The 14,253-nt window shown below is 38.5% G+C and overlaps 1 protein-coding gene across 4 annotated transcripts in view; it reads right to left on the bottom strand.

Annotated features, from left to right (window-relative positions):
* Positions 1-1,171: 1,171 nt before the first annotated feature.
* atg9b (autophagy related 9B) overlaps positions 1,172-14,253 on the bottom strand; it is a 150,037-nt gene continuing 136,955 nt past the window's right edge. For all 4 annotated transcript variants that reach the window (XM_076293394.1, XM_076293395.1, XM_076293397.1 and 1 more), the window contains 9 exons: positions 10,443-11,191; positions 10,160-10,313; positions 9,604-9,783; positions 9,245-9,490; positions 8,825-9,084; positions 7,755-7,851; positions 7,175-7,262; positions 3,504-3,661; positions 1,172-1,465 (listed from right to left, as the gene is read on the bottom strand). In XM_076293394.1, coding sequence (XP_076149509.1) covers positions 3,513-3,661; positions 7,175-7,262; positions 7,755-7,851; positions 8,825-9,084; positions 9,245-9,490; positions 9,604-9,783; positions 10,160-10,313; positions 10,443-11,191 — 1,923 coding nt within the window. In that variant the 3' untranslated portion in view covers positions 1,172-1,465; positions 3,504-3,512. The remainder of the gene's footprint in view (positions 1,466-3,503; positions 3,662-7,174; positions 7,263-7,754; positions 7,852-8,824; positions 9,085-9,244; positions 9,491-9,603; positions 9,784-10,159; positions 10,314-10,442; positions 11,192-14,253) is intronic.

Raw genomic sequence — 14,253 nt, 5'->3', positions numbered from 1 at the left:
TGAGTTTTGCATAATATGACCTGTTGGAACTACATTAGTTTGCTTTCAGTAGTGGTAATTTTTCTAATTAATTTGTTTATTATTATGATTTTGCTCACATTAGTAATATATATTTTGGTAATATTCTTTTGCTCATTATAAGTTAATAAAGTTATTTTGGTTCTTTTACTACAATATTTGGTTTAGACACCTGGGGGCAGTAGTGGGCACAGGTAAAGATGAATATAGGTAGGAGGGGGCCTGTATGCACCTGGGTGGTGGGCATATGTTTTTTTTACCAGTGCGAGAGAACAAATAAACCAGCCACAAAACCTTAATCCAGCCTGCCACTTGAATGTTTGATTTAAGTTTAATTTCTTTTTGTTAACAGGCCACTACATGGCCCCTTTATGGGAAAAATCTTAAGGTGCTTTGTTCAACCGGGCCCAGGCCCTGGGACCACATTCCGAAGTTTCAAGTTTCTTGGTCTGATGGGTTTTGCTGCACAAACACTTTTAGGTGGAGAAAAATAATAATAATAATGAGAACAAAAACAATAGGGTTCCTGCAGCTTCGCTGCTTGGACCCTTAATGATGAGAACAAAACCAATAGTTTACCGCAGCTGCGTTGCTTGGACCCCTAAATATAGCCGTAAGCAGCAACGATTAGGCTCTAAGCAGCCCTTTGGGAGCCTTGTTGCTTATTGAATAATTTCTGAATTTTGCAGCATTTGTTGCTGCTGTACTGTAAGCCACAGTGTCACGGCAGATCTCAGCCTTAGACTTTTGGGCACTGAGAATATAGAATTGTGAGAACTGAGGAGTCGTCAAGGTAACATCATGTCCTTTAAACCAACATGGGCAGCGCCCGCGAATCGAACTCTGGTCTCCAGCATTAAAGGCAGTGAAGTCAATACTGCACCACCATGCCCAGAAGGATTGCGGGGTGTGTATGTCTGTATTTATGTGTGCTTACAGACTATGGGTTTGCAACTGACATATTCCATGATAAAGTTTCTATGCTGGAATTCAAAATGTAAGTTTGAAGTTAATCCACTACTTGTCCCTTATTTTTTACATATATAATATATAATAGTAGAACTGTCTACTCTATACATAAATCAAACATCATAGGCCTATATGAATGCAAGTAAGGAAACAAAAAACAACAAAACAATCAATTCAGAGTGCAGTTAGAACCAGTACATTGGCATAAAGCCCAGGTTTTATTTAAAATACTGTCTTAAAACAAGACACAATATGCACACACACTTACACACAAGCACACAACACTGTGGTACTATCTGGTGTTTCTTTGTGGGGGTGATGAAGACATCTGTGGTTTCCCCTCCTTGTTGACTACAAGAGCGAGTCCATAACCTCTGACCTCTCTGAAGTTCTCATTTATTGAACCAAACTTCTTGAATGGTGATCAGAAAAAGATTATGTAAGTCCAGTGTTTCCATCCATCTGATGAACGTTTCAGCTGTCAACAAATGTGAAAATGCTTTTACTCTAACTTTCTTCAGACATACAGCATTAAGAACAACAGTCTGCATGCAAAAGTTTTGGTATCAACTCGAAGGACAAACTAACAGACATCTCATTCAATGTAGTACATGCCCTGTAGTACATAGTACCATATAAAACTGAAACAAACAACCCTCTTATCCCATATCTCAAAATTCCGTAACCGTTAGTTACGGTCTCTGACGTGAATATTAAATATCGATAGTTTTACTCCTTTCAACATGTAGTTATAGAAAACGTGAAATTACAGATTCTGTCAGAAATGTCATTAACTTATTGCCTTTCTTCAGGTTGTTACCTTGCTAGGCAGTTTGTAGTGAAATTTTAGCTTGCTAACCTCTGTGTAAATGACAAACATCAGACGTGCTTGTCTGAACATTTTCTAAGATAGCATAACTTGAAATAGATGATAGCTATTCTACTCCTCTCAATATGTAGTTATAGAAAACATGATGTGAAATCACATATTCTGTCCGAAATGCATTTCAGAAGTTAGTTACTAGGTAATGTCTTTCTTGATGCCAGCCAGGTAATCAGAATTAGGGTAGCTAAACCCTTGTGTAATAAAAATGACTTTTCATACTTATACATATTTTGAGTGATTCAGAATGCTTCAATAGTTTAGGCTACCTGTTCTTGCGTGTGTGTGTGTGTGTGTGTATGTGTGTGCATACACACATGCATATGTGGTTTTGTGATTTAAAAAAAAAAATGTATATTACATTTGTATGGTTTTGCTGTTGTTTCAGATGGAGGATGACAAGATTTCAGATTTCATTTATTAGTTTGACATGGCAAAAACATTAGAAAAATGTAATGTTTTTACAGTCCTGAATTTAGTCAAACAACAAAGTAAAACTCATAAATAAGGGCATATATAAAACAAGCTAAAATTATCAAGAGGACGAGTACAGTAAGTATAAAATTACTTATAGTACTGTTTAAGAGCACGAGGGATAAAATAGAGTTCATGTTTTTTGGTTCTGCTCCTAGATGTAACCACTTCCCTATGTTTTCTCAATGAGTAGACAGTTGTAGACAGGTCTGACTTGGGAAATCATATATTTGACATGAGCGTCCCAAGATAAATCTGATTAAATCTGTACTCCAAGAAGTTTGAAGGTTTAGGCTCTAGTGATTTCTTGTCCAGCAATCAAAGGTATGGGAGGACAGGACAAGCCCTACACAGACCTTCTTGTAAGCCTGAAGAGGAAGAGGCAGCTGACTTCTGATGAGTGTGCGCTCACAATGCTGAAGACCATGAGGGGATGGAGGAAGAAAGTATAGATTTAGGTGGTGTGCATAGGGCGGTGCAGACTGCCACTAAAACACAGCGTGAAATATACTTCTTCAAATGTTTTTCACTCACACTATTGTCTCAGACATATGTGGTTTTATAAACTGGAAGGGGTGGGAGCTTGTGCTTAGTAGGTCGTCGTATGCAAACAGTGCAGGGACATGGGACGAAGAGACCCCCAGAAGAGTTTCACAGGTTTCTGGGATTGATCATTTACATGGGGTTCACTTCCCTCCTTAATATCCACTGCTACTGGGGAACCAGTGGGCCAAATTGTTTATGTCACGTAATCATCTCAAGGCTTTGTTGGCTGCTCTGCATGTAGTAGATCCAGCTACAGAAAACAATTAAGATCGTCTTAGAAAACTGCATTGGACCATTTGATGGACCACCTCAAAAATAATGTTGTGGGGACATGAGATAGCGTAGAATAGAGGGTAATGTGCAGTACAGTGGAAGGACACTTGTTCATTAACCTGCCTGTCCAATTTCCACAATGTGAATGATTTGATTGATGTACTGTATGTAGACTAATGAAGAACAATTCAGTTTGGGACCCAAAAACCCAAAAAACAATTCAGTTTGGGACCTCTCAATAACCCGAAAAATTCCCTTTAGTCCTACAGCCCACTAGTCCGACGTCCCTTTGTTTTGAAAAAAATAAACCCTTTTAACCATGCAACAAATGCTCCCTTACCACAAAATTTTAAGGCACTTCAGAAACTGCTCCTGACTCAGATGCTGATCTGTTTATTATTATTTCTTCTTCTTCCTCCTCCTTCTCCTCCATCCAGCCACCCAGTCTTCTATTGCTGGGAATTGAGTGGTTGTCTGGATTGATGGATGCCACCTGACCTGCAGGTGAATGGAAAATAAGAGTAATAGTTTTTTCCAAATACAGAAATGACTACAATGTTTACTGACTAATTCCGAACTTCGACGCAATTGGATAACACTACGACCAATGTTTACTGACTGATTTGTTGCAGCGCGGTCGTCATCTGTTTAGCTCGCCTCTGGCCCGCCTATCAGATACACCGATGTGACTGGTTCCTCGCGATGAAAGGGGTAAAAGTAACGTGCATCATTACTCATTGCCAGAGTGTCTCGCAGAGACTATTCAAATTGTGCTCTCGCGAGAACTCTGGATTTCCAGGGTAACATGCACCACCACTGATGAAAATAACTGTTTTTGTAGTATTAGAAAATATGCAACAATCAATTTGACACTCTTTCAAAATACTATTCCTGGTTGTCTTGGACATCAACAATATTGTCAGTGAATGTTAGCTGTTTGGCTATAAGTTAACAAAATAGGGTTCTGGGATTCTGCTCCATGTATACTTATTCCGGTATCTAATGACATTTTGAAAGTGGATGAATTATGATATACTCTTACACTCATATCTCAACTCTGAGTAGCTCAGTAGTTAAAATGGTAAGTCTTCCAAGGAGCCCAGGAGACCTGGGTTTCGAAACCCGCCTGAGACATTGCAAGTCTTGTTTCAACTGTTTAACGTAGAAACTTCGTTCAAACTTTGACAAGTAGGTCTTGAAAAGGACACTTAAGCGATGTATTTTTCATTTTTGTAAACTTAATACTTTTTGAGATATTAACAAAAAACAAGCTTAATTTCCCCATAGATTTTGCATTTAGCATTTTGACATCATAATAGGCTATTAACGACTTAGAATGCAATCAACTGCACCTGTGCTCTCTCACTGACTGCAGCAACTTCAGTGGAACCTCTTCTCTGTGTCTCTCTTCATTGAACTGAATAGCTTACTTTTCTCTTCCCCACTTTCTTTCACTTCTTTTTCTTCACTGCATCCATTAAACTATCTGTCTATCAACATCCATTAAACTATCTACCTATACACATTCATTAAACTATCTGTCAACATCCATTAAACTACCTATCAACATCCATTTCTAATGTAACTCCAGAGCAACCAACATGATTACCCTAGCAACTAGCATAGCAACCACCATATCAACCCTAGCAACACCCTAGAAACCATCACAATTACCCTAGTAATATAAATACAATATACTTTCCATTTAATTATCTCTCTATCCATCCACTTCCAACCATTAATTCATATATTAAACTATCTGTCTATCAACATCAATTAAACGTTCTGTCTATCAACATCCATTAAACTATTCCAATATATTAAACCATCTATCAACATTCATGTCTAATTCAATTACTACTTAGCAACCTCCACAGCAACCAACATGATCACCCTTGCAACCAACATAGCAACCTAACAACTACAGTACCCTCCAGAATTATTGGCACCTCTGCTAAAGTTGATTAAAAACCGGTATAAAAAAGAATCTGTTGGTGATTTATTGTAATATCACAATGAAAATAAAATAGGAAAAATCCAACATTGAAGGGAAGCAACTTTATTTTGAGAAAAAGGAACATCTCATAAATAAATAAATATTTTTAACAAAAACACGTTGCTCACAATTATTGGCACTCCTGAAAAATCTTATATACAAAACCTAACCGAAGCATTTTCCTATCTAATTTCAATTTATTTAAGTTAATCAGAGTGTCTGTGTACTTCCAGAAGTAGTTCATGACTTTCTTTTTCACTATGGTATAAAAATAAAATCACACAGAGGCTAAATCCTCTAGTCATATTTCAACATCGGAAAGACAAGATAATACACTAAACTTAAATAAAAAGAAAGTGTGTTGACATTTGTGAGTCAGAGAATGTCTATGAAAACTATGTACTTTGTTGAAAATGCCTATATTTACAGTTAAAACAATTATTAAAAGGCATTAATCATCTGGAAATGTGACTAACATGTTTGGACAAAGACCCATGGTTATCTTCCCCCTACGTACAGTATGGAGGATGGTAAGATAGGCAAAAAATTCCATAAGAACCACTGTTGGAGAGTTACAGACAAAGGTATCATCTTAGGGGTGACCTCACTGCTAATAGATTATTTAGAGGGCATGCCAGGTAAAGGCCCTTCCAGTCATTTAATTACCAATGTAAACGGCAGGAGTTACTAAATGGTACAGTGACTTTGTCTGGAAGTGTGGTCTATTGTCAGATGAATGACTATACTGAAAAGAACCCCATGCCTAATGAGAATTATGGTGGAGGGGCTGTTCTATTGTGGGGCTGTTTTTATTCCCAAAGGCCTTGGTAACCTAATTAAGGTGCATGGTATCATAAACACCAAGAAAAACCTGAACATTTTCAAAGGAAATCTGTCAATCTCTGCCAAGACACTAAAAGTTGGTCATGATTGGATCATTCATCAGGTCAATGAACCAAAACAAACGTTCAGATCAAAACAAATATGGTTTGCTGAACACAAAATCAAGCTTCGGCCATCTCAGTCCCCTAAACTCCATAGAAAAATAATGGGGTGAGTCAAGGAGGAGAATGCACAAGTGTGGACCTAGGAATCTGGACGATCTGGGGAGATTTTATTAAGACGAACGGTCTTAAATCCTTGTTTTGTATTCACCAACTTTATGGGGTGTCATAGGAGAATATTACAAGCTGTTTTATTGGCAAAGGGAGGCTTAAGAAGGTATTACAAGCACGGGTACCAATAATTGCTTCCCTTCAAGGTGGGATTTTCCCTAATTTTTTTCATTGTGAGATTACAATAAATCACCAACAGATTATTTTTTATACCGATTTTTAGTCAACTTCACTGTAGCAGAGGTGCCAATAATTCTGGAGGGTACTGTACATCTATGCTTGCATTATCTTGTTTTAACTACATTATATTTTACATAGTATTTTCATGTACTGGTAATTCATTGGAATCGCATTTCTAGTTATTCTTGCAACCATTTTTTCTACATATAATTCAGCTCGATCCATTTAATGTAGAAACGTTGTACTTCGTATAAGAATGACCTGACACCGTCATGAACACATGTCACAATAACAGAAGCGTTATGTCATAAACGTTTTTTATGACTTGTTTATGACACGTTCATGACAATGTCATGTCACTCTTATGTCGATACTGTCAAGTAAAGTGTAACCCTTTGTTCAAACTTTGTAACATAGGTCTTGTAAAGGACCCATGAGCAATGTATTATTCATCTTTGTAACTTTTATACTTTTTAAACTATTAATTAAAAAAACTATTACAATTTTGTTGGTGATTATGACATGTTGGAAGAAGAATAAGAAGAAACCCAGTGATAACAGTACAGTGTATTTTCATGCGGAGGAAGAAGAAGAAGTAGAAGAAGAGGAAGGAAAAAAAAGAAGACAACAACGACTAGTGATAACAGTACAGTGCATTTTCATGCACTCTAATAAGAAGCCTAGTGATGATTAATACATTACATTAATATCATATTTTACCAGGGCTGCAGCTGGATTCCTTCAGTGACACAGGGATCTGTGAAAGTGCTACCCCTGCACGTTGAGACAGTGAGTTCAGCTGGTGTACCTGTATGATACACAACTCCATTAGTGATGTCTATCATATAATGTATCTTTGATACAGAAGAGCAGAGTTCACAGAGATATAGACAGATTTTAAAATGAAAAGGTCAAGCAAACTCAACTTATACCATGATTTGGTTGATATCTACAGATCAAAATATAGAAATGATATCCACAAGTGGGACATAAGTGGGGCAACAGTGGTATAAGTTGTATAACAGACTTCACTGCATTATTTTCTACTGCCTAAATGTTGTAAATGATATAACTTTTGCAGAAATCATCTTGTTGTGTGCACCAATGTATTTCATTGTGAAATTGTATTGCTCAATGATAATATGTAATGCACCAACAGATGACATAGTAAACGTTTAGTAAAAAGTACAACATATTTATACATACTTTATCTACGCTCTCAGAATAAAAATAAAGAGCTTCATGCACTATGGAGACTGTCTCAATGTATTATGTGTACTTATTTATATGTGGAGCTTACCTCATGCATGTAAATAGCATGAAGGCTCATCTCTGCAGAGGCATACTCCATCAGCAGTGCCGAATTATGGAGCCTTGAAGCCTCACTAGCAGACATGCTGGCAGACACACAAAATAACCATATAGGGTCAACTAAACAGATATAACCAGGTTGTATATAACATGCATCAAGCCAAATTATTGACTTTGGGGATCAAAATTACATTATTACAGTGTTTGCAAAGCAATTTTAGTGCTTAAATTTGAAGTGCTTAACATAAAACTTTCTTGTCTTATATGACACTACTATGCAGTTTCAGGTATTTTTGGCGACTATACAGCTCCTCCTAGAGTGGTGATATATTTATATTTTACTCTGCCGTTGTAAATAGCCTACTTCTCATGACTTGTTCCCCCTGTACACAATGAAATGCTTTTGTTGCGGAGGCGAAGGATTAACAACAGGCAAAAACTCCAAGAGCTATATCAAGTTAATGTTTCACGATTAGCGACTCGCTACGGCTATGCTGTATGGCTATGCTAGGTGAAAGATTCCCATATTACAAGTTTGTTTACCATAAAATTGGCTTTGTAAAGGTTATATTAAGGTGAAAATCTTGCATAGTGTTCCTAAATATGTATGTATTTTCATCAAATTTCTATACATTTCTTTCTATTCTATTATCTTTCTACATTTCCATATTTGATTTGTTTTGATAACCTTTCCAATACAATTGTCCTCACACAGCTTTGCTTTTCTCTACCTCTCCCCACTCTCTGCGCATACCATAAATATAATTTCAACTTTGCAAAAACAAAATATTTGTTTTACGCATCTTATTTTTTGTAGTATTTACTTCAGAAAATGCAAATGAAGTAAAGTCCTCAACATGTGATAACTCTTTATATCACATAACTTCCAACCATTATGTACTTCAGACCAAGATCAGAATGTATTTCAGAAAAAATACAAACCATTTACCCAAAGATTCTTGATTACTAGCTCCGCTTTAACCCTCTCTGATTTACCATTATGTCTAAGTTCATGTTCCAAACAGAACTCCTATCTACCAGCATCAAACTGGACCTCACCTGTCCACTACAGTGCGGTCACTGAAGTACATAGTGCTACCATGGTGCTGTGATAAAGAATGGCGGCTGTTTGAGGGCAAAAGTGTGTTCACAGAGTGGGTACGGCTGGCTGGGGAAGGTTGTGAAGCAGACAGTGAAGCCAGCACGGAAGCAGCAGCTGAGGCAGTAGTGTTATGGGGGAGGAAACGCCAGTCCCGGCTAGGCAGACCAGGTGCTTTCAACCATGGATGAGTGAACACACTAGCCAGAGGATTGTTTGGCTGGGAACAGAGAAGATTGAGGTATAAAATATAGTTCAACTGAATCAAATTAGAATCAGAATTTATTTGTCATTTTGAACACCACTAATTTTGTGTTAATTTCAAAGAAAATGTATCTGCCCTTTGAAAAACACTTCATTAATTAAGTTCAGCTACTCACACTAGTGTCGGACTCGTTTGAAAACAGTGACACGCAGAGTGGGGCCTCAGACAACAAAAGTTGGGTGGAGGGTCCTGATTGGGCATCCTGCTGGACTTTCTCTTTTAAGTGACTAATGAAGACAGAACTATCCTGTGGTGGCTGCCAACGTGGGTTCTTGATAGTGAAATGCATCAGCGACAGTTCTGTCTTTCCATTTTCTGCTTGCTGATAGACAGAAGCCTCTGTCTGGCCCTCAGACAGCCACTATAATAGAAGATTAGTCATTACATATTCTGACTTAAGAGCAGATCTTTAGTGGTTTAATCATATTCATATAGAGACAAAACAGGAATTTCATTTCAGATGGCATCAGTCACCTGTGGATTTCCATGGCGACGTATGTCCATTTGGGCAAAAGAGCATATATCCCCAACGCCTATCACTTCCACAGTGAAGTTGCGGAAAAAGTCTATGATCTCAAGAGATTTATGGCGCAGGAGGAATATAAGGACGAATGGGGTAATAACTGGGCTAATCAGTTCCTCCAAGATGAATACCTAGAAATATATGACATTTGATATGTGGGTGAATACAGCACTTTGAGTAATATAAATGTCTCCATGTGCAAGTTTTGAACATGACCCAGCAAAAGCATATGATTTAGTATGCATATTAATGTCAGAGCAATCCAAGTCTACCAGTGGTAAATGTATCATTGCATTAATAATATATTACAAAGAACCTGTCAACAGGAGATGTGTTCTGTTATACCAAAAATCGTTGATAACCAACCAGATGTATTTTAATTTATTGTCATTTTCTGTTAATGTCTTGTCATTCTATTAGCAAATAATGTTGAATTAAAACATACAGTCATTTCCTGCTAACCTACATAAATATTTGTGAGGTAAAACACCCTAGTTTCAGTCTCACCGCCTTATACTGAAAAAGTTGAGCTAGCTCATCACGTGTTTCACTCTTGTTGGCATTTCCCTTCCAGTGGTCAGGCATATAGTGGATATGTGCTAGGACACACTGCAGCAATTGCTCTGGACACCACACCATGTGTTCATCTGGGATGAATGATCTGTGGACCACAGAATATAATGTTGACAATTAGGCTTTCTGCTGTCAGCGTTCAGATGGAATGAATCAGCTAAAATGGAATGAATCACCCTTCTGAATCAGTTTAAACATCATCAGCTAAAATGCCCACCTTGTTACAGTGATGACAACACCAAGCACTGTAATTGCTGTTAGAATGTGTTGCACCGTCAGCACATCCTCATCATAGACTGTGAGTGCAATCAACACAGCCAAAACTGAGCCAGAGAAGAAGGCTACATTACGGGCCAACACAGCAAGCAGTGGAGAGGCAAAAGAGTTCATGTATTTGGCAGCTGGTTTATAGCCATGTCCAAGCCGTCCTTGCAGTTCATGGTCTAGTTCGTTGAAATGGCGGAGGTAGAGTCGGCCATATAGAGACCAGCGGCGTGCTCCCAGGCTGCCTGGTTCACGCTTGATCACTTCAGCATAGCTAAAGAATGCATAAAGTACCTGCCAGACTAGCACCAGAGGGCAGAGCAACAGGTTTGCCACACCTGCTAATAGGATTACCCGGCTTAATTGCTGTGCCAACTCCAGTCGATTGCTTGCACGCTTGTATTTAGGATGAAGGTTCCATTTGTTCTGAAAGAGTGAACCAGGACCCCAAAAGAGAATAAGTTCAAAATTGTATTTGAGTCCCTGTGTGAGGAAAACAACTTCACCCAACATGGGGAGATGTAGCCGCACGGGTAGCACTGATTTGTTGACCATGGCCACAGTGTAGTTCTTGAAACGTAGGATTCTGTGGTAGATATCCAGTTCTGTGAGCTCTTTTTTGTGGATGCATATCTGCTGTTCACGCTGCAAGCTGATGAGACGGTCTTGCACTTCCTGCCAAGTAAAGTTACAGAGCTCATCCTGAAGACATAAGACACAAAAGCAATCATTACTTTTAAGATTTGTACACTACTCTTAGATAAGACATTTGTGAGAACAAATGTCTAATTTACATTGCATAAATATTTGTAATTCTACAACAAAACACACTTGGTAAGGTCCTAGTATTATCTTCATGTAAAACTTCATGTAGAACCATGTGCATGCACAGTTCCATGATTAATGCATAGAGGCTTTTGTCAGAGCTACTGAGCACAATGCACACACGTAATATACCTATTCATAAGTGGGTCGAGTCACCCACTTCATAAGTGGGTCGAGTCAAAATAAAATCATATGGTATGTGAACATACTTAAAGGATAATTCCAGTATTTAGCACTAGTATTGAGTCCCTTTTCTGGTTTGTTTTGGATGAACTAGAGTGGTGGACACCCTTAACGTTCGTTTTCAAAACTGTGCAACTCACCGAGTTGTTAGTGGTGTTCGTTGATTATTAAAAACAATTATATCGGCGCAACGTATAATTTCCAGCCGTGTTATCTGCTATTGTGGAACTATTTTTTCAGATACCTCACAACTGCATATAAACTTCCGCTCAATATTTGAGCATGAAGCAAATGTAAACAGCCCCGTTTCTGGTGGTGCAGTAATATCAACGTGCAATGAGTCTTCCAACAGAAATCAATGGTATTTTACAAAATGCCAAATAAAACATGACAAACTGTATTTCGCTACGCTACTTATTTTGGAACATCAACGAACACCACTAACCACTCGGTGAGTTGCACAGTTTTGAAAACGAACATTAAGGGTTGTTTTAAGGACATGTTTGTGCATGCCCATAGGCAGCAACTCTGAAGCAGTAAAGGCGATACAAATATAATTTTGAATCAACCTAACTTTTGAATTCTATGAATCATCACAGTGAGATAAATTGAAAATAGTTGTATGAAGCAATTGAAAACTACCCTATAGTTAAAAACTGAACGTAGTCTGCACTCACTTAACACGTTGAGTGCCAAAAATGCAATATTGCGTTTTTAGCTTTTCTTTTAAATTACGAAAATAGACACTCTAACACCTTATGTGCGATTTTGGGAACTCTATCATGAATAGAACTGAAATAGATGACTCAATCGAAAACTCATGAAAACGCACAATCTGGACATTTTATCATAACTCGGCTTTTGATGGTTGCCGCCAGGTCAAAAACATTAGAAAGTGTGACTGATCATGGTGTTTTGACATGGAACTATACTCTCCTTCCAGTGTAATAATCAAGGAACACCATGGGCGCAGCAGCACAATGATGTCATGCAGCACCTGAAAATAGTCCCTGTAGGCTAACTTCCAGCAACAAGGTTGAGCTGCAGCAGACGAATTCGTTAGTGACTGGATTATTACGCCTGAATAAGAGTACAGTTCCATGTCAAATCAGCCTACAAAATCGCCACGTTTCATATTCCGTTGGTCTTATTACACTTTCTAACTTGAGAGGAGACAAGTTTTAAATAGGAAAATTACCAGAAATCTTTGTCACTTTTAAATGTGATGCTAGCAGGCGAGATGCCAATGGTCTAATCCAATTCAATGATCTACTGTATGCTAGGCTGGAGCTAAAAGTGGTATTGCCAGACTCAGAGAACAGCTGGATGAACTGGAGAAAGGTAAAAATCAATTGTTTAACTCAAGGGGAGGTGGCAAATGGGTGTAATTCCCCAAATGGTGGAATATCCCTTTAAGTGCCCCCTGCGTTCCTCCAAAGTCTGGCACTGCTGCCCCACACCCACAGCAATCCAGATTTTTTTTTTATCTGTGGTCCCCCGAGGTGGAACAATCTGCCAAGTCCTACCAGCTGTTTCAGACGTTGCAGCAAAGGATTGTGGGTAGTAGGGATACATTGATGCTGCCTTCAAAAACGACTACTATTCAGGTCATTTTAAGAAGTCTTATAAGGCAGCAAAAAGTCTTTTTTCAGTTTTGAACAGCACTTGTTGCCTCGCTCCCTTGTTAGATGTTTCTCGAACAGAGCCGGTGTCTTCAAAAAACGTCCAATACCTCCTCTCTGACAGCCTCACACACCTGATACGCACTTACCATGCTCTCCCCTCCTCTACTTCCTCCCTCTCCACTTCCCTCTCTTCCCTCCTCTACCTCTTCATTAGACCAAAGAACCTTATTCCTTTTGACCTTGGCGTTTTCCCACATCTTTGGGCAAACTTTAGTAATGATTTAATACGAGCTTTGCCACTCGCCCATAAAGCTTTGACTGGTGAACACAGGCAATAGTTGTTATACGCAGAGTCTCTCCCATCTCAGCCGCTGAATCTTTTAACTCCTTCAGAGGTACTTTGGTGGCTCTCCACCTGTCTTCTTGCACTATAGAGTGATTTTTCTGCCACTAGAAACTGAATGTGAATATTTTGTATTTCCATTTGAATTGATGAATTTGAGCAATTGTATTGAAAAATAATATTTGACTGGTATATTTGGAAATTAAATTCATAACTTTGTAACTGAATCCCATGAACTGAATGTAATGTTTTGAAATTGAATTAATTTTCTCTGATAGAATGCACTTCTCTCACACTCTGTGCACTTCCACGTTCAGTTCTTCTCACGTGAAATTCAATTTCAATCTAGTGAGACACAACAGCTGTTGGCTCAGGAAGAGCAATCGAGTGCAGATCGCAGCTGTCTCTACATAAAGCCTGCAGGCCAAATTTGTTTTGCCCACGCTCTGGTCAGAATTTCCTTCTGTCTAAATGCTCTATTTACTCAAAGGGCTCTATCGTGCAGCCGGTGCAAGGTGGCGCAAAGCACGACGCAAGGCTTATTCTTATCTTACACTCAATAATGTGATGTTTTTTCACCATGCGCTCCTTTTATTAAACCTTTTGCCCAGGGGTGTGTTAATTAGCGACATAAAGTGTGGTCTGGTGCATGATCCAAAAATCGCTACCTTACACCCTTTAAAAAAATCATTCCGCCACTGACCAAGAAAAACCTGGGGCCGGTTCCCCAAAACGTTCTTATCGCTAAGTAGTTCTTAACCTATTCCTTAACCTATTCCTTAACCTAT

This window comes from Alosa pseudoharengus, unplaced genomic scaffold (assembly GCF_046254945.1).
Source record: "Alosa pseudoharengus isolate Yale_2024_CS ecotype anadromous, Long Island Sound unplaced genomic scaffold, YU_APseudo_1.1 YU_APseudo_1.1_scf_2, whole genome shotgun sequence".
In the NCBI taxonomy this organism is placed as follows: domain Eukaryota; kingdom Metazoa; phylum Chordata; class Actinopteri; order Clupeiformes; family Clupeidae; genus Alosa; species Alosa pseudoharengus.
Note: the sequence above shows the minus strand (reverse complement) of the source record. Positions and strands in the feature narration are given on the sequence as shown.